At 40.5% G+C, this 22,521-nt stretch overlaps 1 protein-coding gene across 10 annotated transcripts in view; it reads right to left on the reverse strand.

Moving 5' to 3' along the window:
• Nucleotides 1-2,123: 2,123 nt before the first annotated feature.
• The window catches only part of Lmo7 (LIM domain 7), a 188,366-nt gene continuing 167,968 nt past the window's right edge, over nt 2,124-22,521 (reverse strand). For 4 of the 10 annotated variants that reach the window (XM_034497610.2, XM_034497607.2, XM_076930623.1 and 1 more), the window contains 13 exons: nt 21,697-21,757; nt 20,066-20,122; nt 17,967-17,992; nt 17,577-17,681; nt 16,923-17,015; nt 16,119-16,546; nt 15,230-15,295; nt 13,245-13,297; nt 10,572-10,785; nt 7,371-7,646; nt 5,604-5,712; nt 4,192-4,294; nt 2,124-2,946 (listed from right to left, as the gene is read on the reverse strand). In XM_034497610.2, coding sequence (XP_034353501.1) covers nt 2,924-2,946; nt 4,192-4,294; nt 5,604-5,712; nt 7,371-7,646; nt 10,572-10,785; nt 13,245-13,297; nt 15,230-15,295; nt 16,119-16,546; nt 16,923-17,015; nt 17,577-17,681; nt 17,967-17,992; nt 20,066-20,122; nt 21,697-21,757 — 1,614 coding nt within the window. In that variant the 3' untranslated portion in view covers nt 2,124-2,923. Of the gene's footprint in view, nt 2,947-3,224; nt 4,295-5,603; nt 5,713-7,370; nt 7,647-10,571; nt 10,786-13,244; nt 13,298-15,229; nt 15,296-16,118; nt 16,547-16,922; nt 17,016-17,576; nt 17,682-17,966; nt 17,993-19,875; nt 19,918-20,065; nt 20,123-21,696; nt 21,758-22,521 lie in introns of those variants that run through there. The other 6 variants (XM_076930625.1, XM_076930624.1, XM_076930618.1 and 3 more) reach the window with 3 other exon arrangements.

Genomic DNA, 22,521 nt, shown 5'->3' on the forward strand with positions numbered 1-22,521 from the left:
GAATGATTCTCTGTGATTCTGCAACCTCGTCTTTTGAGTTGCTTGGACACAGATTAACAGTCATCTCTGCTTTGCAAGCTTAGCCCACAAGGAGAGGAAAGAAATCCTATTTCTGCAAATCAATCATGTAGCTTGGAAATTGTCTAGCTATAATTCACACACACACACACACACACACACACACACACACACACGCACGCATGCACACAAAGATAGGAAGAAAGAGGAGGGAGAGAGAGAGATTATATGGGTGAAAGGGTACCATCATGTACTTCTGAACTGTCGATAGGGATGTAAATTAGTCAGCCACTATGGAAATCATCATAGAGGTTCCTCACATAACTGAAAATAGAACGACCATAGGACTCAACAATACTGCTCCTGAGTTTATACCCAAAAGACAGTCGAAGGAGATATTTCTATATTGTAACTCTGTTCATAATAATCAAATCAAATTATGGAATCAGCCTAGGTGTCCACAAACACATGAATAGGTGAAGAAAATGTGGTATACATACACAATGGTGTTTGGTTTGCCATAAAGAAAAATAAACTTTAAGAAAAAAAATAAAAAATAAAACTTTAAGAAACTGAACACGGGGTCAGTTGGTAACTCAGATAGTAAACATGCTTGCTGCCAAACCCTGATGATCTGAGTTTGATTTCTGTAACCTAGATGGTGAAAGAGAACCAGCTCTGTGTTCTCGTTCTCTCTCTCTCTCTCTCTCTCCCTCTCTCTCTCTCTCTCCCTCTCCCTCTCCCACTCCCTTCTGCCCCCACACACATACACACAGTGGCACTACATACACACACACACACACACACTCACACAATATATAAAAGAAAATAGCTCAAATAACTGCAAATGGAAACTGTCCCATTAAAGTAAAATAACTCAAGAAAAATATCACATTTTCTTATTTGTAGATGCTATATTTCATATACAATGATTTTTACATATGACATGAAAGTAGAGGTTCTATTGTCTAGGGAAAGGAGGGGATATTGAAGGGTACACACAATCAAAGCATGCGGTGCTCCTGAATAAAAGTAACTTCATGAAACTCACAACTGTGTCCAATAAATAAACACCAATAAAAAATAAATAAAAACAACAGAGACCTAGGGGTGTAAGTTGGGGGTACAATGCATGAGTAGCATGCATGAAGACAAGGGCAGGAGAAATGATTTCAAGAACATGGAGAACTCACCCATTGTTGGCTAAGAATGCAGGACACACATCCACACGCAGAATGAGGTCAAGAACTGCTGTTTTCCTTGGAGGTCGGAGCTGTAAGCTACATTCTAAATGCTATGGGGAATTTGGCAAAATGTCCTGAATAGATACATATTACTTTAATAACTGGAAATAAAAATAATTGCTCAGCAAAAAACCCATCTGGAACCAATATTTATTTTTCTCCATATTAACACTTATGTATTTTAAGTCTTCTCTAACATAGCTGTCACTCTATTTGCAGTTTTACCAAGGAGCCGAGGGTCCTTATAGTTTTATTCAAAGCACACTAATGTTTTATATTACTTATTTTTCATGCAGATTTTAAAGCACTATTTTGCTCTAGATATTTTCCCAAACTCCCTAGGAACAAAATAATAGATTTTTAAAAGCTGACTCAACAGTTAGCCACTGACATTGCCATAGAAATGCATTCAAAATCATAACATTATCTGAAATAAAATCATTGATTAAAACTAAACTTTTTCTACAGAATCATCATGGGTGTGGTAATAGTTTAACAGGAAGGCACACACCAAAACTTGTCAAGCTCTGCATGTTGAATATAAAAATGTGCAGTTTGCGTTATGTCTCAATTGCACCTTAGTAAAGATATGTAAAATGTAATATCAAGAAGGTATGAAAGGCGAGCTGGAGAGACAGCGTAGAAGGCAGGAGAGGACCTGAGCTCAGCTTCCAGTCCCCATGATGGAGATCTCACATCCACCAGCTCCAGGGAATCCAACACCCTCCCCCAGTCTCCACAGACACCCATGTGTGTTTGTGATAAACACATACATACAGATGCCACACACACACACACACACACACACACGTCACATACTTTTTAGAACCAGAAACTCATTAAATAATTAGAAACAATAAATAGTTTTAAAAAGCATTCCTTAAATGCATCACCGATTTTATTTACAAAGGCAGCAGAACAGAGAAGCTCACCACTAGCTTCTGGAGGGAATCATTGGTGTACAAACCACGGTTATTTTTCATTATTAAAACAAACAGCCTTCTACTGGCATTTGCTCAGCAACAAGAGTCTCGTAAAGAAAATCCAGTGCCCTCCTCAAGCAAATAAAACATTACATAAGGAAAATTGCTTTTCAATCGGATCATTTCTGTGTAAAGAAAACCACAAAGAGCAAATTTCTGGATGGATTTAAGTGAAATTTTTCATATGGTTCCACATTAACTTAGGATACATTATAATAAACAAACACAATTACAAATTTATATTAACTATTTCAAATAATGTTTAAGAACTTAAAAAAAATTAAAATAAAATACCATCTTCAAAAAAAACCACTAAAGAGTCAAACTAGATCATCCTATCATCGGCATGAGAAGTTTTTGTTTTTATTTTTTTTTTTAAGTTCTTGAGCTTTGTTTTGTTTTGTTTTCCACTTGTGCTTTTAGGATGCTGAAAAAAAAGGTAAATACTGCACTCCTCTCTTCCCCCCTCCCCACATAATTACCTTCTTATAAATAAACAACAAAAATACAGGTCCTACCAACACCACAGTGTTCCTATGTCATCTAATGAGGCAAAGATTATTCTTTTTAAAAAAAAAAAAAAGAGGGGAAAAAACATACAGCATTTTTTATAGTTGTGCATCAGTGACAACCGCCTCCTCTTCTATCTGCAACAGTGCTTTCGAATGGAGGCTTACATCACATGGCGGTTGGCCGTCCAGCTGATCAGGCAAGGAAAGAAGAGAGAAAAGCGCTCAGATTCAGAAATGTGAATGTCAGCCCAAAGGAGTACATAGCAGTCATCACTCAGAGTGGCCCAGTGAGGTAGAAAGAGTTACCTGCCGATCAGTCTTAGGATAAAGGTAGGTAATCACAGCCTCTGGGGTCTTAGAATTCTTTATTTTTAAAACACAGAGTACACATGAACTGCTAAGTCAGAACACAAAAACAAACCTTCAACTCTCTAATATTTGTACTGAAGGAGAGAAAAGGCATGGGCAATGGTTCAAAAGAAATCAATTATATTTGGCTTTGGATTTAAGAGAGAAAAGTGAACACACATACACACTCCCAAGACCCCATGCCCAGCCTTGACATTCTCCCAACTTCAGGGTCAGCATCCCAGGAAGGCCTGGACAGCCAGGAGAGAAGCTACTGACTGATAAAAGAGAGTTGGCCGGTTCAAATCATTTCCAAGCACTCTGCACATAAGGGACCACATAAATACCTCTGAGTTCAAAGGCAATAGGTTTGTAGATACCACTTGTAACACCCTTTCACAACAAGGAAGAAAAATGTTACCAGCATCAAGGTTCAAAACTACATACACAACAATAGCTGTTGTCTTGCTGAGGCTATAAACAACACACAACAGACTTATGCTCCCCTACACCTTATGATACTCAAACACATGCTTAGAAAGAAAGTAGCACTGTTTTTTAATTCAGTAACACCAAAACAACTTACAAACAGAATTAAGGTTCTTTTTTTTTTTTTTTTTTCAGAATTTTATGTATGGATATACCGTTATATAGTAACATAAGCGTTTTCAAAGTTGATTACTTTATAAATCACATTAAGGTCTTATAATTAGATGTGGAAATAAGCTGATGATGAAGACGAGCATTAATCAGGAGGCAGACCAAAGTCTGTTCAGAGGACTTGCCTTAACCCTGCATCCTGTTTCCAGGACTCATTAGCATTTCCTCCAGGACCTTTGCAAACCAGAGTCAATGTCCTGATTTCTGGATACAAGCCCCTCCACTTCCCCGACCCTACAATCCCCTCCTAAGTGGCCGAAACTCATTCCATAGCCTCTTTGAAGAGGATAGGCTATGATCCCTGAACCCAGGATCCTATGGCAGGGACCCTGGGGAGGAGGAGGTAGGTGCAGGCTCAGGGGAAAACATAGGAACCCGTGGTCTCCTCAAAAGACAAGAAATTTTCTCTCTGATTTGCTCTCTTACATTTGAATCGGAGATAGCAGTCATTGCAGTACAGTTGGTGGTTTCGGATTCTGACTTCAGCTCCTGAGGAAGAGCCTCCAAGGTCACAGCCACAGGAGACACACTGACAGACAAAAGAATGCATACAATTAGGTAACTCTAGAGAGCCCAGAGCATTCTCTGAAGATGAGAAGATGATGCAGGGTCTGAGGGGGTATGCTGAAGTAGGCAAGAGGATTATGGGATGCAGCTCGGAAACACTTGGGTACTACAGTAAAGCAGATGGATGGGAGAGGCCAAAAGGCAATTAGTGGATTCAAATCAACCCTGCCAGATTAAACACTAAGAATTAAAGCAAATTTTAAGAGTCAAGATCATCATTCTAAATATGCTGGAGGTAAAGAAATTTAAAAACAATTTGATGATTGGCTTAAAGAAATTCAGTCTTCATTGCTTCAAGGAACTAAATACTTACATAATACTAAGAACAGGAGAGAAAAACAACCTAGCTTTCTGGCATTCCAGGCTGGAGTGGACCATGCCCAGTGTCCCCACATCACTGGTTAAGCAAGTATTCCATAAGGGGTGCTTTATGTTAAGGCCCCATTTGTCTGTCTGTCTGTGTGTGTCTGTCTGTGTGTGTGTGTGTGTGTGTCTGTCTCTCTCTCTCCCTCTCTCTCTTTCTCTCTCTCTTTCTCTGTGTGTGTGTGTGTGTGTGTGTGTGTGTGTGTGTGTGTGTGTGTGTGAGTGTGTGCCTGCGCCTGTGTTTTGTGTGTGTTCAAACACTGTTTTGATTCATTCTGCTCTGCATGGATCCGGCACAAATTTATATGCTTAAGCAAGCTGCTAACTTTGGAATTCCAGGGTCAAAAATGGGGAGACACTCTTCTGGCCCACTGAAAGTTCAGGAATTAAATCTGATGTGTGTTTGTAGGCAGACACTGTAAAACAAAGAATTACAGCCTAAACCCTTTCCTATATAGAAAAAATTATCAGGAATAGGCAGGCTGTTCCATTGTAAAAATATTTACAGTGGTTTTCCTTCCAGACACTATTAAAAGCTATCGTTTGAGACACTGATAACTGCATGTCTCCATGTTGCTAATAACACTGGTAAATTAAATTTTAAGTCTACCCATGGCAGCATGCTAGAGAACACACTGTGCACTGTAAATTTTATTTATAGAATCCTAGCAAATTAGAGCTACAAAAAGCATAGGCCTTCCAGACTGACTTTTATAAGAAGATTCCAGGTTTGAGAACTAAGTTGTAGCAAGCAATTTGCAATGCCAGCGCAGCACAGACCAACAAATAACAGCACCAAGCTTGTTAGTGGCGGCACATCCACAACCCCGGGGCTCACAGAAGCCATGCGCTCTCCAAGCAAAGCATGGTGTGGCAGGCCGGCGGCAAGCTCTCTGACTCACGCTCACCTTAAAACAATGTAAATGATAACAAAGACCCAGGCTCTCGATGATCATGGCAGCTCCTTTGCCCAGAATGTTATTACAGTAGGAGCACACACGCTTCCCACTCACTGACCTAGATGTGGAACAAGAATGGAACGGACACTTTCACGTGTGCTGTGCAAGGTTGGCATTTAACGTCACACTTGGCATTGGCAGCTATGATGGTAACTTAAGAAAGGATCTGGATGTCTGTAGGAGAGAAACCTTCAGCAGCCAACTAAAGCAAGCCTTATATCTTGAACCATCCCGATGGAGGCTCTAGGGTTGCGATTGGTCCATTTGGGACTTAGATGGCATTCCCCTTTGATTACCTATGGACTCGCCAGTATCTCTGATCTGTTACATCCTCTTGCTAGTTCAGTTGGCCAATACACAAAATTCCACTCAGGACATTCCACCCTCCGGGCCATCTGATTCTCTGTGGTTTGCCTTCTCTAAACTACTTTTCAGCCCCTTCTTATTCATTTTTCTGGTTAGAAATCTAAACACCTCCTTGACTCCACCTCTCTTGAGAATGACGTCATCATTGCCCAAGAGCTGCAGATGAGCCAGGGATGGGGGTTCCCACTTTACTTCCGCATCTGGGGCTGGTTTCCTAGTGCTAAAGGAACAACGCCTTCATCCTCATCCATACTGCCCCACACCTCCAGAAGGAGCACAGTACCAGAGTCCCACTAAGGAGGGCAGGGGGTGCATAGCTATTGAGAGCTGGAGGAGAAGAGAGCAAACTGCTGGACAACGACCTTCCCTGAACAGAAAATCCCACCACAACTTGTCCGTAGCCCTCCCCTATCCTATTCTCACATATGGGGCCCGAGTGAGAGAGTCTCTGAATGGTGGTTCCTGTCCTCCTCACCCCTTTTCTTGTAATTCAACTCCCTAACATATTTTGTGGAACTGGTGACTGTAATATTATTTTGGACTGATAGAAGGTATTTTCTTATCTAAGTCTATTACTTAACAGCTTGAAAGCATCCACATACAAATGGCTTTTACCTCTAGTCATTACATTTGTGATGGAAACTAAATTTCCTCTGGGATGACCACAGATGACCGTGCAGATCTGAAAACAGGACCCACGTGGACATCAGGGCTTCGCCCCAGAGCCCAGAGGCAAGTGACCATGCAAGATGCTACCTAACTTCTCACCTCCCTATACCACATGAACTACGGGAGACAAGTGATGAGGCCTGAGCAGAATGGTAGCCGATAAGGTAACAGTCAAAGCAACCCAGGACTTCAAACACAAGATCAAATCCAGTTTGCTGAAACTGCCCAGGCTATGCGGCCTTTTCATCATGCTTTTCTTCCACATTCCGTTCTAGTGAGTTTCTGTTCTAATGCCATTAAAAGTCCAACACTTCATAATCCTGCTCTCTGTCATAAAAATGACCAACATTCGCGAGCCACTGTATTGTTTGGTGATGCCACATGTTGATCTATCCAGAGAAATCTGCCAGCTGAGACACTGACCAAAAGCACGGGCAACAGAGAGCCTGGCAACGTGCAGACATGTCGAAGGTCTCCAGTGCCTTTACCAGACATCTGTAAACACTGGGCAGGCAGCACACAGAGGCAGGAGAAAGCCTTCCCAATGGCTTTGATACAAGAACATCGAATTCCATGCACTCAAAGGGACTTGTTTTTCTTCTTTACTGGATGATGTGGGGAACATTTTAATGAAGGAACATCCTTAAAACTAAAGCAAGGGAACTACACAAGGGGCCTTACCTGTTCCGTAGCTGAGAGCCTGACTGTGACATCGAAGGCGACTGGCTGCGTGAAGAGGGAGACCCTGGGGAGGTCTTCACGGAGCCAGCTGGAGGCGGCACCGCAGAGGACGGGTTCCGCATGTAAGCTCTGTTTGACGTGGACAACAGCTGCGGTGGAGGACGACTGAAGTCCTGGACAGACGAAGAGGCGTAGACTCCGGCAGGCTGGTTGTGCCAAGGGGACTGCCTCCAAGAACCAGGCCGCTGGGAATCCAGATTGTCCAGAGACTCCCCTCTGAAACACAGGAGAGGGGGGGTCACACAGTAGCATTAGTTATGTCACTACGCTGGACATCGCCTAACAGATGCATTATTGGGGTCAATGTAAGACCCCCTTTATCTATTTTCTAGACTGCAACTAATCTGGTTCCAGTTACATATACCTTTAACAACAAAATTGTTCCATACCAGTGGTACTGTAACATTTCATATTTCAATAACCTTCTTTGGCACGGTCCTTAGACAAAAGACGAAGTATCAAAGCGGGGGCGGAGGGGGGGAACTCCTTAAATAAAGGCTAATTCTAGCCGTCACTCATCCCTTAAACAACAGTTTAGACATAAATCGCAGTCTTTTAAAATTCAACCAGAAAATACATTTTAAGTACATAAGTATTAAGCTAGACATTTTCACAGAAGTATTTAACTTAATCTCCACAACACTATACAAGGATGTTTTTAATCTCAAAGAAGTTACATTGATCAAACCAGGAGTGTGTGGATGAGGCCCTGGCTTCAAACCAAAGTCCCCTGACCCCAGTGCAACCCAGGCCTGCCTCCCTGACACTCCCACTCACCACCCCAAGTCCTATGTGTCAGCCAGGAATTGTTGAGTGTCTACATTACAGAAAACAGAAGACACCCTGTTAGCTCTTCTACAAAAGCTAACTTCTGAACTGCGTGTGCATGGCCTTTTTTTTTTTTTTTTTTGCTGGGGTGTCTAAATCTTTCTTCCTGCCAAAAGCTTAAACAATAGTTGTTTGAGGTTTGTTTTGTTTTGTTTTAGCTTAACATTGTAAGTAATGTAACATTGCAATATAACACTCCACAAGGAATGGATTAAGAAGCATATAAAGGTCTTCTGAGGGTGAGCGAGGATTCCTTCTTCTCTTACTTTCTACATCTGCCCTAATCCTCCAAAGCCAACAACCCTTAATTGTGAGTCCTTACAGATTTTCCTCAGATATGGAAGGAAATAATTACACACACACATACAAATTTGCATATGTATATTAATACAGGCTTATATAGAGATGTAGTATGTAACAGTCCTCAAAAATGAAAACAATATAGTTTTTATTCTTTTACTACAGTATTCAACACCTAATATGTAAGATCTTGAATCGTGTTCTTGCCTCATCATGTGACAGCCTGTAAGCCAATGGTTCCCACAGAACCATGCATTTTTGTATCTGCTCTCCTGTCTACTCTCCATCCACTGACTCTGGGGATGACTATGTGGCTACTTTAAAGTGTAGAGCATCGGCAAATATGGAGAACATTCATGGAGAGTGACAAGCATTTTCATGTCCAGAACTGTCTTCTGAAAGATTCCTCTCTGAATGTCAGTACGACACCATGAGATGGCTCCAGCAGCTGTGTGGGAAGACGATTACAATGCAAGAGCTCTGGCTGAGCCCCACAGATCCCTTGAGGAAGGCTCACCAAGAGCGCGGTCCATTGCTAAGACATGCGGAGGTCATGGACATTTTATATGCTCAGAGTCATTACAGAAACAATGAATTCATGATGGAGACCTGGGCTCAGGGGTTACCAAACCATTACTATCTCATTCATTTAAAAGAAAAAAAAAAAAAGCCCAACTCCAGATCCATGGCTGCTCAAGTGCCAAAGCCATTACCAGGCAAAGAACAGAGCAGGCAACTCTTACACATGGGAGAGGAATTATTATCATTTTAAATTTAGTGTGCTTGTTTAAATGAGGAAAAAACACACAACATGTACTCCATCCCTAAAGCACAAAAGTACTGACTTCCTTACTTCCTTACCTTGTTAGATGGTGATCTCACAGTGTGACATGCATGCACTCTTTAATATTTGTTCAGTATTCTAACTGCTGTTCTCCTAATAACTAGGTGCATCTTTAAGAATAATACTGCATTTTGTGGGTGGGGCGGTTTGAATTTTCTAATTTGGGTTTTTTTTTCACCATTGCCAATAGTGTGTGTCCTTGTCTTTATCTTTGTATGCTTACTTAGCAAACTCCAGAAGATAGAGCCTTGGTAAGGAAATGTATACTTTGGTTTAATTTACTATGAAAAAAAAAATGATTGAAACTGTTGGAAAAGAGAATTCTTATTTTATTATGCATTGCCAGTACAAGGTTAGATCAATGTCTTAACGTTGTACAAATATCAGAAGCAAAAGGACATCCTGTCATTTGACAGTGGTGTTGATTTTTATATATTTATAGATTTTGTTTTTGTCTTCAATGAATTATCTACTCACAGGACTTGTGTACTTTAGCTGCAGACACAGAGGTAGACAGGTGTAATTACAAACAGAGGAAGTTACTAGGATTGCCTTGTGTGTTTTAAGTCAGTTATTTGTAATATCCAAACAATTAGTTCTGTATCTGAAACATGTTACAAAGCAGTATCCATAGGTTAGCTGATAGACCTCCAGAGTAACTGCAGTATTGTTTACCAGGACAGGCCTCTTAAAATCCACTCACTCCAATTCATATCTACATAGTTACCATCTAAAAGGTTACAAAATTAGGTTTTCACACTTTTTGTAAACCCAATTGTCATGATTTCAACCTATCCATTAATCTCATTATGAATATAAGTAGGTTTCATTCTCTTCAAGTTTAGCATACAAGAGTATGCGATTTAATTATCTGAATCCCATTTCAAACCACAACATTCAGAATTAAAACCTCTTCATGATGTGATCTTGTCCATCTGGCTTCTCTGCCTCAACCAGTTTCTTCACAGAGAAAAACAGAGTAACTGTGCTACTTCAAAACATTTTGTCAGTTTAAATGAGATGATTCAGGTACAACAACTCCCTATGACTCATAAAATAGCACTCAATGACATCTTTCTCTCTGTCTCTGTCTCTCTCTTCCTCCTTCTCTTTCTCTCTCTCTCTCTCTCTCACAGCACAAGAGGAAGTGATAGGAAACTATCTCTTACCTCCTCATAATCCCAGGCAGGCAGATGGGCTCCTTGTTTACGCTGGCGCTGCGCTGGCGGATCCAGCTGTTGTCATTGTGGAGAGATGTTCTCTTCCTCATTTCCTGAAGGATTTGCTGTCTCTCCAACTCTGCTTCTGAGGGGGCTTGATCCTTCTTAGAACTTCTTTGTGAAAAGCTAGTGGTCACAATTCTCTCTGAATATTTGGTGCTTCCTAAATGAAAAATACACCAAAGGCTTCGGTATAGGTACACAAGAAATGACAGTGGATCAGCCTCCAAAGACAGTGCAACTTCAAACCCAATACTATTCACATGTGCTGACACCATTCATCTCCAGGGAAATGTCTGCAGGAGAACAGACAGCAACCAGTGGAAATTCCAGTGCACCCATTGGGGTGCACACAAGAAAATCATCAAGGCTGCCTGGAAGAGCAAAAAACAAACAAACAAACAAACAAAAAAACCAAAACAAAGCCCTAACACCTCAGAAAAAAAATGTTCAAGTTTCTCTTCCTTTCAATCAAGCACACTCATTGCTATGAAGAGTCTGCAGGGAAATGGAATTTTCTTATGTATTTTTCTCTGCCCTATCCCCAAGTGTGGCAAAAAACAAGACAAATGCACAAATCCCTAGTTGGCATGAGGATAAGCAGTCATGGTGTGAATCACAGAATAAGTCATGACTATACTCTGGGATTTTTCAGTCATTGATGTAGCCCTCATGAGGATAAAAAACATTGTCCACAATATTATCAAATTTGTTTGTGCTCTAAGAAATTTACACAACTGTAATATAACTGCTAAGTTTATTAGTGATAATCATGTCAGCTTTCATCCCCAGGGTTTGTTGACTAATTCCTCATTTATGTAAAACACATACAACTGAGGTATCATCCTTCCTTCGTCTGGATAAGAAAATTTAAACTAAGGATGCTCTTTCGTCTCCAAATCACTGTTATTATTACACTTTCAGAATATTTAGCTTATCTAGGTACTTCTTACAAGTAAGCAATGAACAGGGCCACAAAAAAAATTTATACACACCCACACATAGTATATTAATAGCATCAATATATTCATGCTCAAACTAAACCTTTTTCATTTAAGTAAGACAGTTTTCATTTGGTTAATGGCATAACCATGTCATCTCATCAAATATGTAACAATTTCTCATGTTTGCTAATTCAAAAACATAGGGCCAGTAAAGGAAAGAAAGCACATACTAACTACTATTCAGGTAAGATAAAAAACCAGAAGAATGAGCAGCTGTTTCAGATGGTCACAGGCGCTGCACTGTCAACCAGGGCTCACTCCCAGCAGAGTAAAAACACTGCAGGCTAAGAATACGTCACACAGGACAAGTGTATGTAATCTGTAATTTTAACAATAGCTGGGGCTTAGTTCAAGGGAGAAGAACTGGGAAATGCAAATAGGAAAAGACCAGAGGCTCACATCAGAAGTATCTGCTGAGTAACAAAGATACTGAACCTAAGAGAGGGGATGATAATTTAGAGCTCTGTTTCCTAAAGGGAATGTTGTTCCAAAATGCTGTCAAGTTAAACGGGGCCAAGACCATTGAAGAGCCTACTTATTTAGCGAGAATACCGCCACCTAGCCCAGTGGCAACTAACTCTATGAGCTTTGATCAGAGATACAAGCCAGCTGCCGTCAGACCACCAGGCCAACAGGGAATACAAAATGCTTCCTTTATAAAAATTCCTCCTAAGGAATTTAAAGATAACACATGAAATACAGACTCTTACTTCTTCATTAAAAGCAGAAATAGCTAACATTACAGGCTTGCATCGCCTTAGAGGTAGGTCAGTGACAGGCTGAACCTGAAGCTTGTCTGCCTGCCTCAAGCCCCACCTAAACCTTTCTTCAGGTACAAAAACTAACCAATAATTTGCTTATGCATTCCCTTATGCAAACCCTGTGCAAATGATGCTTATTGCTTAGGGCTTTTTCCTTACTGTGTAATTCCAGTTGTGTAAGGTCAACTGGAACCATATTTTATATCATGCTCCAAGCCTCAAATGATTTTTGTGAAATGAAAAAAAAAAAAAAAAAAACCCTAACACTTTGAATTTTCAGACCTTTTGCCATTTACATGTATGATTTCAAATTTATATATAATCTTTATGTCTTCTACACTATTTTCTGTCCTCATTCTTTAGATGTAAGATAAAGTCTACTATGCAAAGCTATGTCAACGTTTTTCTTAGCAAAGTCCCCATACATGTCCTTAATTATTCAAATGCCCAATACAGAACTCTTTCCATTATAAAGAGAGTCATAACAGGGCTGGAGAGACGGCTCAGAGGTTAAGAGCACTGGCTGCTCTTCCAGAGGAGCTGGGTTCAATTCCCAGCACCCACATGGTAGTTTACAACTGTCTATAAGTCCACCTCCAGTGGATCCCACATCCATGCACAGACATACATGCAGGCAAAACACCAATGCACATAAAATAATTTTTAAAAAAATCAATAAGAAAGCCAAAATAAACAGAAGATAGTTATTTTATTACAAATACTCAAAAAAGCATGTTAACTAACTAATATCTAAACTGCCCTGCACTTTAAAATACCAACCATAGTACATGACCACACAAATAAGTAATTGTGGTTTTTTTTTTTTAAGTTTGATTACAAAAAAAAATCCCACTTACCATTTTTCTCTATGAGGGGATCATTTAGTTCGGTAGTAGATCTTGATTTATTCCTAAAACAGAATATATTAAATATGTCTTATTAAAAATATTTTTATTTTCATACAAAAAAGATGGTTTGGGTTTGGTTTGTTGTTTCCTAGCTTGTTTGTTTGAGACAGGGTTTCACTGTGTAAAAACTGGCTTTGTAATCCAGGCTGGCCTCAGACTCAGAGATCCTCCTGCGTCTACCTCCCAAGTGCTGGAATTAAAGGTATGTGTCCCTTTCCACTTTCTCCACATCCTTGCATGTCTCTCCTTCCTAGCAGCTCTGCCCATGCTGGTTGACAGTGAACATGCCTGTTTCCTTATGTCTGACACAGAAATCAAGCAACTGATAGGAAGCATTTCAGCTCTGTAAATGGAGGTGAGTGATTTACAGACTGGATATGTATGCACGGGCTACTCAAAACTCCTTGGTGATTTCAAAGCTGCAAACTTTTTTTAATTACTTAAAAATATTAAAGCTTAATGCTTTAGGAAACATTAAACACATGCCCCTTTTCTAACAGCTGAAATCCTATTTCCCTGCCCAAACCTGACCACTGGTTCCCACATACTGTCTAAAAAAAGAGGTCACAATTCTCATCAGAAGCCCTAAAAACATAATCATTATTTTGGTAAGTTTGAGCCACTCTTCATGACCTCTTAAAAGCAAATGGTCTCCTGGATAAGGCAGAACTCCATATCTGTAGTCTCAACAGTTGGGAAAATTGAGGAAGAAAGAATGCTAGCCAAGGCTACATAGTGAGCTCCAGGCAAGCCTGGGGTACTTATTGAGACCTCATCTCAAACTTTTAATTTAAAACATTGTTCTGAGTGACCAAAAAAGAAGAATTTTTTTTGTTGGTGTCTACTCTTCTTATAAAGTGACTGCTCCCACAGGAAGGAGAGTAATACAGCTTTTTCTCTGTGGATTTTTTTTTTTTTTTTTTTTTTTTTTGTGGTTAGTTGCTTGGTTGTTTTGTTGTTGTTGTTTTTGAGTTTTGAGATAAGGTTTTGCTTTGTAGCCTAGGGTAACCTTGTTTAGGAAGCCGCTGTCAGCAGTGATATATTCGCCATTCCAAGATGGCGCGGACATCGTGTCCTCTCCACTAGTAAACAATTAACTGCGCAGATGCAAAGGCAGAAAGCGCGCCAAAGTCACTGCCCATCCCAGGGCGTAATATGGGGTGATGAGTGAACAGCCAATCAGAAGTGAACACATCACTTTAGGGTGTATTTAAGCTGTGCCTCTTCCTGTCTTTGGCCCTTCTGCGTTCTTCACGTCTGCTGATACAGATTAAAGCCTCGCTGTGGTAACTACCCGAATACTGTCTCACGTGTCCTTGTTCACGGGCGGAGGGGACACGGGAGGCGCGTGCAACAACCTTGGCTTATTATGTTGTTCAGGTTACCCTTGAGCTCACATCAATCCTTTTATCCCAGCCTCCTAAATTCTGAGATTACAAACATATATCACCTGCATATGACTCTAGCTTGAAACAGCCTTTGCCTATAGTTTGAACAATAACTTAGATCTCTGGTGACTTACAGATTATCTTCATTTCTATTTCTTCTCTGCCCATCCACCATGTTATTAGGATTTCACTGGCTTATAGGATGTTGAAGACTGTCACTCTCATTTCCCCAGATACTTCAACCAACTCCCCAAAGATGAGCTAGCTCCCTGGGAACTAACAGCAGTTGTGTGACCAACACCCAACAACCAGAACTTCATGAATGCGCTCAACACAGAATGCTGACCCACAAAATCACAAGCTAAATTTTAAAGGTATTGTTACACAGCAAAAACAAACTAATACAAAGAACAATCTTAGAGTTTCCCTTGTATTCCACAAGCCCACAGAGGGCTATTGTAGCTCTGCAAATCATCTAGGTGAACTGAGGAACATTCCTCCGAAGCCAACTAGGACCACCCAAGTTAAAGGAAATAGTCCACACACCTGTCAATTGTAAGCAACCCTGAAGAGTCGTCTTCTCTCTTTGGTAGATCATAGGAATCAATAGGCCTAAAAAGAAAGGATTTTTTTAATTAAAATATTGAAATTTAAGACATCCCCTGACTTTAGGAATATCAAAATAGTATTCTGGTCTCTTCAGGTAAAGTGTCTATGGCTTAAGAGCTAGACATGCATTTCAATCAGTTGCTACAGAAAACGAACCTATAGGTGTTTGCTAATTACATGTCCACTCACCCATTCACCACCCACTGGGGTGGGTGGGTGCAACATGTTCTGTTAATAATCTAGGGCTACAGAAATGTATTTCAAGAGTTGCTGCTTTGTGATACATCTTCTTGGGATAGGCAGGCCGAGAGGAAAATAATCCAGGCTAGTGAAGTGGAGAAAGAAATGATGGGGAGGTAGAATCAGGTATTCTGGAAGGTTAAGCTGGTGATGTCAGGGAGTTTACATCAAATACGTGGGCCACACATATGTGAAGGAAGTTGTTTTCAGACATAATAGAACATACTGAAATCCAAAGCAGAGGGAAGTAAACAAGAAAGCAAGTAAACAAGGAAGACAGTAAACCAGGGAAGAGCCAAAAGGTTAAGGCCTTAAAAAAAAAAAAAAAAAAAACCAAGACAGAGCTCAGCTTGCCTGAGCTTTCCGGCTTTGGCAAGGAGTTTTGATGTCAGGAAGCCTTGCAAGAGCTGAAGGAATTGAAGGGACACAATGGTGTTTGTGGTTCAAAGGCTCCGTTGAACTGTTTGAGTCACTTGTACAAATCAAAGATGGCAGAGGAGGGAAGACATACAGGGCAGACAAAACAAAGCCACAGCTACTGAAACTCCTTGGTTTGGGGACAACTCTTTCAGCTATGGGAACAAACCTCCGGTACTGGTATATTTTGATTGAAGTTTCTCGTTCCCTCTCTGCCTGGAGCTTCTGTGCTTCAGCTCGTCTTTGAGCCTCCGCCTGGGCCTGGGCCTGGGCCTGGGCCTGGGCCTCTGCCCGAGCCTTGGCTTCTGCCTCTGCCTGGGCTTGGGCCTCGGCCTCCCGCTGCTTCCGGAGCTCCTCTTCTTGAGCCTCTTGCTCCTTCCGTTTCTTCTCCTGCTCAAGCATGAGCTGTTCCTGCAGCTTCTGACTTTGGTCCTCAAACACAGCATGGTCTTCCAGCTGTCCCCTGCCCTCTTCTCCCACTCGGGTACCTTCCCTGTCCAAGGACTTGGACCCTTCACTCCAGGTGGGTTCCCAGGTGGCAGCCACAGGCTCCCGGGAGGTCAGAGAAATGCTGTTGGAATTTAGGCCCATCAGTTCCTAGGCAGCCAGTAAAAGAAAGAAAACACGTCACACAGAGTAAGCTGTAAATGAGATTAATGGCAAGCAGCCAAAAAGATAGTTACAGCACTTAAAAAATAAAAATAAAAAGTGTCACGTGACTAACTAGGTCTAAGTTGGCGCAGAAAGACCGACCACACCAAAATTCTAAGGAATAATTACTTGATGCTACATTAGAAAAACTAGGAGAAAAGTTAAAATATGAAGGCAAATTTCTAATATATACTAGAAATCACTGTATTTCCAAAGAGTTACAGAGGTGAGAGTGTGTCTAGGAAAGTGGGGTGTGGTGTTTCTCCCCAGGTTCTCCAACAAGGTACAGAGAAGGATGGGAACAAGGCATGCTTCATGCTACCTCATCCAGGTACTTGGAATTCTCTCTCTCGGCCTCCTGTTGAGCTCTCTGCCACTCTTCCCTCAGCTTCTCCTGCTCACGTTGGTATTTTTCCTAGGAGGAAACATGGCCTAGTGATTAGTCAAGGCTGCCTTCTCAAGGGAAGCAGAGTATTTTCCATTAACAATTTTGCTGTCTCTAAACCTCTATGTCAGTCTTGCATGTGACCAATCAGAGTTTAGTCCTGGAAAAAAAGGGGGGAGGGGGGGAAAGTCTTGCATTAAGCTAAAATACAGATGTCGGGCACATGGAATGAGCTATGCCCAAGCTTTACTGCTGATGTAGCTCAAGATCTCCGCCAGTTAGGATGGGGGAGGCTGACTGATGGCAAACCAGATCTCATCTACAGCTAACAGGGACAAGTGTTCACAGTCTGGGCCGCTCACACCCGTAAGGGTTAATACCTGATAGTTTTTAAATCATCAAAGTGGAAAAGTAAGGGTTAGTGCAAAATATGCACACAATACACAACAGTGTTTGCTAGTGGTAAGGACGATGGCTTGGTCCTGCTTTTGTCAAACTTGCTTCTCAAGACTGGGTGGCACCGGCCAGAGGAGCACGAGAAGGGCACAATGAAAGCGGAGCCTCGGATTTCCGCAGGCTGTATGGCGCTACCTGCAGTAGGCGATCTTGCTCTTTCTGCCACCGCTCCTGCCGCCGTCTCTCCTCTTCTTGATCCCAAGCCCAGCGACTCGGGGCACTGAGGGTTGGAACCGGAAGCTAACCGGTTTGTGGCACAAGAGAAAGCGAACACAGAGCAACATAACATCACTAAGTCATCTACTAAAACACGTCCACAGTCAGCAAATATCCATCTCATGCTGGCTTAAACCACAATGGTGCAAACGTGGTCTCACACATCAACGTCAATCTTCCCAGCTTAGAACAGGACAATCTGATCAATATCGCCTCATCTTAGCACAATGCAAGAAATACTACTATGTAGTAGCCCAGTCCCACCCAACTTCCCTTACATATTACCAACTGCAAAAGTCTAATACTCACATCAGGAGCCACAGAATCAGAGCTTCCTGCATTGCAGCACCCAGGCAAGGAAGGAAGAAAAGCATAACGTGAGTTTCCATTTCTCTAAAGTAATTCTTCTCACGGCATTAGGTCACTAGCTGTCCCTGACAGTATATGGAGTGACACCAGCCTTCTGTGTAATGTAGTCACCTTTCCCTTACTCCCTTCTGTACTCGTCATCCAAATTCAAAATTAATAGGAAACTGCTGGTGCCTCAGACTCTACGAACAGCGCCGACTCCTCGAGTCTTTCAGAAAAGGTTTCAATGACACTAAACTGAACAGGGTCTGGTAGTTTGGCTCAACAGGGGGAAGAACGCAAACCCAATTATTGCAAATAGTCACCAAAAGTGTGACAGGAACCATCCTCATTTTCCATGTTGTCTCCCTTATAAGCAGCTTTCTAATTGATATGATGGCGAAAAACAACTTTCAAGACAGCTTTACTGCTTCTATTATTTGGAATACAAGTATTCAAGCTTGATTTGTAAACTAGCGGGCACTGGATTATTATTATTATTATATTCTGTTGTTGCTTTCTAAGAAATGAAACCCAGGCTGACCTCAAGCTCACTGATGTGGCAAACACTGACTGTGAACTTTGAATCCATCTGCCTTCATCTTCCATGTGCTGGGATTATATGTGGAATCCCCTGCCTGGCTATTGTTAATTAATGTTTTAGACACTATTTAATCCAGGCTGGCCTTGAACTTTTAATATTCATGCCTAGTCTTGTCATTAGAGCTGTGTATAACTACACTAGGATAGCTTATTCCTTCTTTCATCAGGGAACTTGTATAAATATGTATCAACACATTGTTCAATTAGAAAAGTGAAATTTCAGAAATTATACTATTACACAGCATTTAGAAAATTTTCTGAAATTTCGGCTGTCACATAAATTATTCACTTATATAACTATTTTTTTAAGTTGCCTTAAGACTTAGGAAAATGTTAATCCCTTAAATAGCTCATTGAATAAAAGTAAGAGAAAACTAGAATAAAAACAAGGAATTACTTTGTTTTATCCAGCTTGAATTAGGTGTGTATTATCACTTCAACTGCATAGCCACAGAAAACAATAAGTTTAGAAAAAAAAAAAACTATAAATCAAAAGCACGAAGGACAGCTGATAAACTCTATTTATGGTCTGAGAGGAAACTAAATCTACTTTAAGAAGAATATTAGGTAATAAACACAACAGACACAAACCCAGTAGGTATCATAAAACAATTTTTGAAATGTTTCATTAACCTTTAAAGAAATAGTAACATTTCAGATAGCAACAATATATCTCCTGTGATGTTGCAACTAAAATGTTAGATACTACTTTTAAGTTCTTTGTAGCAAAACAGAGTTGGAACCACATTCAGGAGACAGAGGGTTAGAGAGATGTGAGGATGAAGAAAAGCCGCATGCATCACACCACGAGGTCACCGTGCAGCTACACCAACATAGATGATTTTGCAATGCTCCTTTCATTTAAATTTCCTTTGACATCAACAGAGTCATAATTATTAGCAATCTAACACTATCATTCCAGAAGCAACAAGTAATTTTGTCCATCAAAAACAACGTTGTTTCCCATAAACCAAAATAGGTTTGTTCGTTTTGGTCTTGTTTGTTTTGGGGAAGTCTACCAAACATATGTTGGTGTAATCTAACGAAAACGCTGTGAGTGACAGGAAGCAGGAAGCTGAAAATGAAATGTCTCACGTCTTACTGTTACCCAGTGGAACAACACGTGTGTGTAACAGCAGCTCAGTGCTTGGGTTGTTTTGCTTTGTTTTTTTTTTTCACAAGGTTAAAAGAGTGAGAGGGAGAGAGGGAGAGAAAGAGAGAGAGAGAGACCTGGAAAGCTAGACAAAGGACACACAAAGCCCATTACCACAGAGGTAGACCCATGAGCTGTAAGAAAAGCCTGGCGATCCTGGGGAAAGAAGGGAAATGGGTTATGTTGTTTGGTCACAAGAACAGCAAGATGGAAGGAGATTGGTGCCTGGAAGCACAGACTACAGAAGGCTGGAGTGTGAGATGAGATCATGAGCATCCAGGAATAGTTTAGCTTGGCAGTTTACCTTGTTCAAAAAATTGTGATCGCCTTTTTAAATTTTTCAAAGAAATGGATTCTGATGCTAGTTGGAAAATAAGAAAATAAATACCATGTCATTCATTTTTTTTTTTTTTTAATTTCTTACCACTGGTAAATTAAATGACGCTTGCTATACCTTTCCAATCCTTAGCAATATTATTTTTTAAATAACAAAATTGGTAGCCACTGAAAAGATTATTTCAAGGCTGACACGCACATTTGAGTAGTCTACGCTACATTCCGATTAGTAAAGGGAACAAATACTTTTATTAATTATTTTTAGTAGGTAGCATTGGACTTTCACACCAAGGAGAGACATACAGTTATCTTGACACACAAGGCTTCCAAGAAATGGAAACTAACAGCTTTTGTTTAGGTTAATCAACCTAAAATTATCCCTACCAAAGCATTTTTACAACATGATAAAAGAAAAATTTAAAGCATCTAGAGAAGAAGTCAACAAAAGCAACACAACATAAAGAACAGTCAAATGAAAATACATGCTAAAATTAAGGTATGTCTGATTAAAATATTTTGTAGAACTTATGCTACTTTAAGTTATTATTTCTTTCTTAATTCGTGTTAAACAGAAAGAAAATATAATCTGACTTCTCCCACAGATCAGTCCCTGAGACTATGGGACAAACTGGAAAGGTGGGCATACCACCTGATGGTTATTGATTTTTTAATTAAGGAACCCCCAAGTCGCATAGGGTTCCATGGTCACCATGTAGGTATCATATCAATTGGCTCTATTATTTGGGCCACTGGCAGAACAGAACTTGGATTCTCTAGATTTTAGTATCATTAAGGGACCTAAGAAATTCTTATTTTAAAATTATGCAGATAAAGAAGAAAACAGTCCCAGCTTCTAATTATTAGAAATGAAGGATAGAGATAATATTCACTGAGAAAAGGCAGATCTATAAACTTTGATCAGCTTTGTTCAACGTATCTATGAACTGCCCAAGTATGTCTAAAATCATCAAAACAAACAACCCCACTACAAGAGGCCTAGTCTCATGATGTAAGACCCGTAGGTTCTTCTGGCCTCGTTCCTGTCTATATGGACCTGGAAGTTCTTTCTGGTGTGTCCAAGGAACAACATGTAGCTAAATTATTTCTGACTGGTCAAAGCCGAGAGTGAGAACTCTTAACATCACCCTGGACACTCTGCTGTCTTTTTCAGACAAGTGTGACTTCTTCCCTCCACTGTTGCTGCCACTGGTGATCAGCTCCCTGCACATTTGTCCTTAGAACAATGAGGTGGGGGAGGGCAGCCCCATCGTTTTGTGTTTAAGGAAGATCCTTCTGCCAACACTCCATAACTAGGAAAGCTGCTGGCGCTGGGAAAACCTGTTCTCATTTGGCTTCGGTATCCAGATACCCAGAGCTCCACGTGAGCTGGCTGCTGAGCTTGTCTGGAGCTCCATAAGCACTGCGTGCTGGAACTGACTCCCTCTCAAATGGCTGTAATTGCATCTACATATTAATCGTGGTTGTAGCTTGCTGTGCATCCAGTTTTCCTTCACTTACAGATATTAATTTTTATGGCAGATCTTGAGCTTACAACTTACCGTGTGGAGCCAACAGAAGCAATTTAAGAATCATCTTTACCTTTTGAATCAATGGTGTTGGTTTCCTCATGAATTCCATTGATTTCTTTGGATTCAGTATACTGGACAGGGTTAAAAAAAAAATACTAATTAACTGTCTGTCCGATTGGACTTTGGGATTAAATAATACATTTCTCATTAGGGGAAAATATCCTTAAACAAGATCAGTTTTTCCAGGGTATTGATTAATTCCTCATAGCTTATGTGTGGTAAAATATTAATGTTTTTCATTGCTCTCCAATACTTGGCCAAGGATTAATGACTAGCTTTAGGCAAAGATGACCATAAGTTAATCAGTCATTAATATTCCAAGAGTCATGATAGATAAAATAGTCATTCATTTGGTTTATATTTATGAATAGTAAAACAGCCATTTATGATTCTTTAACATTTAAATCCTTCAAAACTGTACTCATATTTCCTTAAAGTTTATTCAGGTCAAAGTTTAAATTATCAACAGAAAATGAAAAATTCTGATTATAAATTGAAACTTTTTTTTCAAAAACTATATGAAAAAAAATACTGCTTTTAACATTTTGAGATTTCATGGATTGTACTTTCTGAATCAATTCACGAAACTGATGATGTCTCAATCACACAAGCAATCCAACCCATCAGATTCGCCATGTAAAACTTAAGATGCTCTGTGAGGCTCCATGCTGTACACTGTGCCAGTAGACTAGAGGAGCACACAGATGATTTGTAGCATGCAATCTTCCACATTTGCTTTTCCTCATCCACGTAGATCTGAGAAAGGCTCGTGATACTGACATTGGTGAGACTCACCGGCAGAACAGCATTATGGGATGCCATTACCACTACATAA

This window comes from Arvicanthis niloticus, chromosome 3, assembly GCF_011762505.2.
Source record: "Arvicanthis niloticus isolate mArvNil1 chromosome 3, mArvNil1.pat.X, whole genome shotgun sequence".
NCBI lineage: Eukaryota > Metazoa > Chordata > Mammalia > Rodentia > Muridae > Arvicanthis > Arvicanthis niloticus.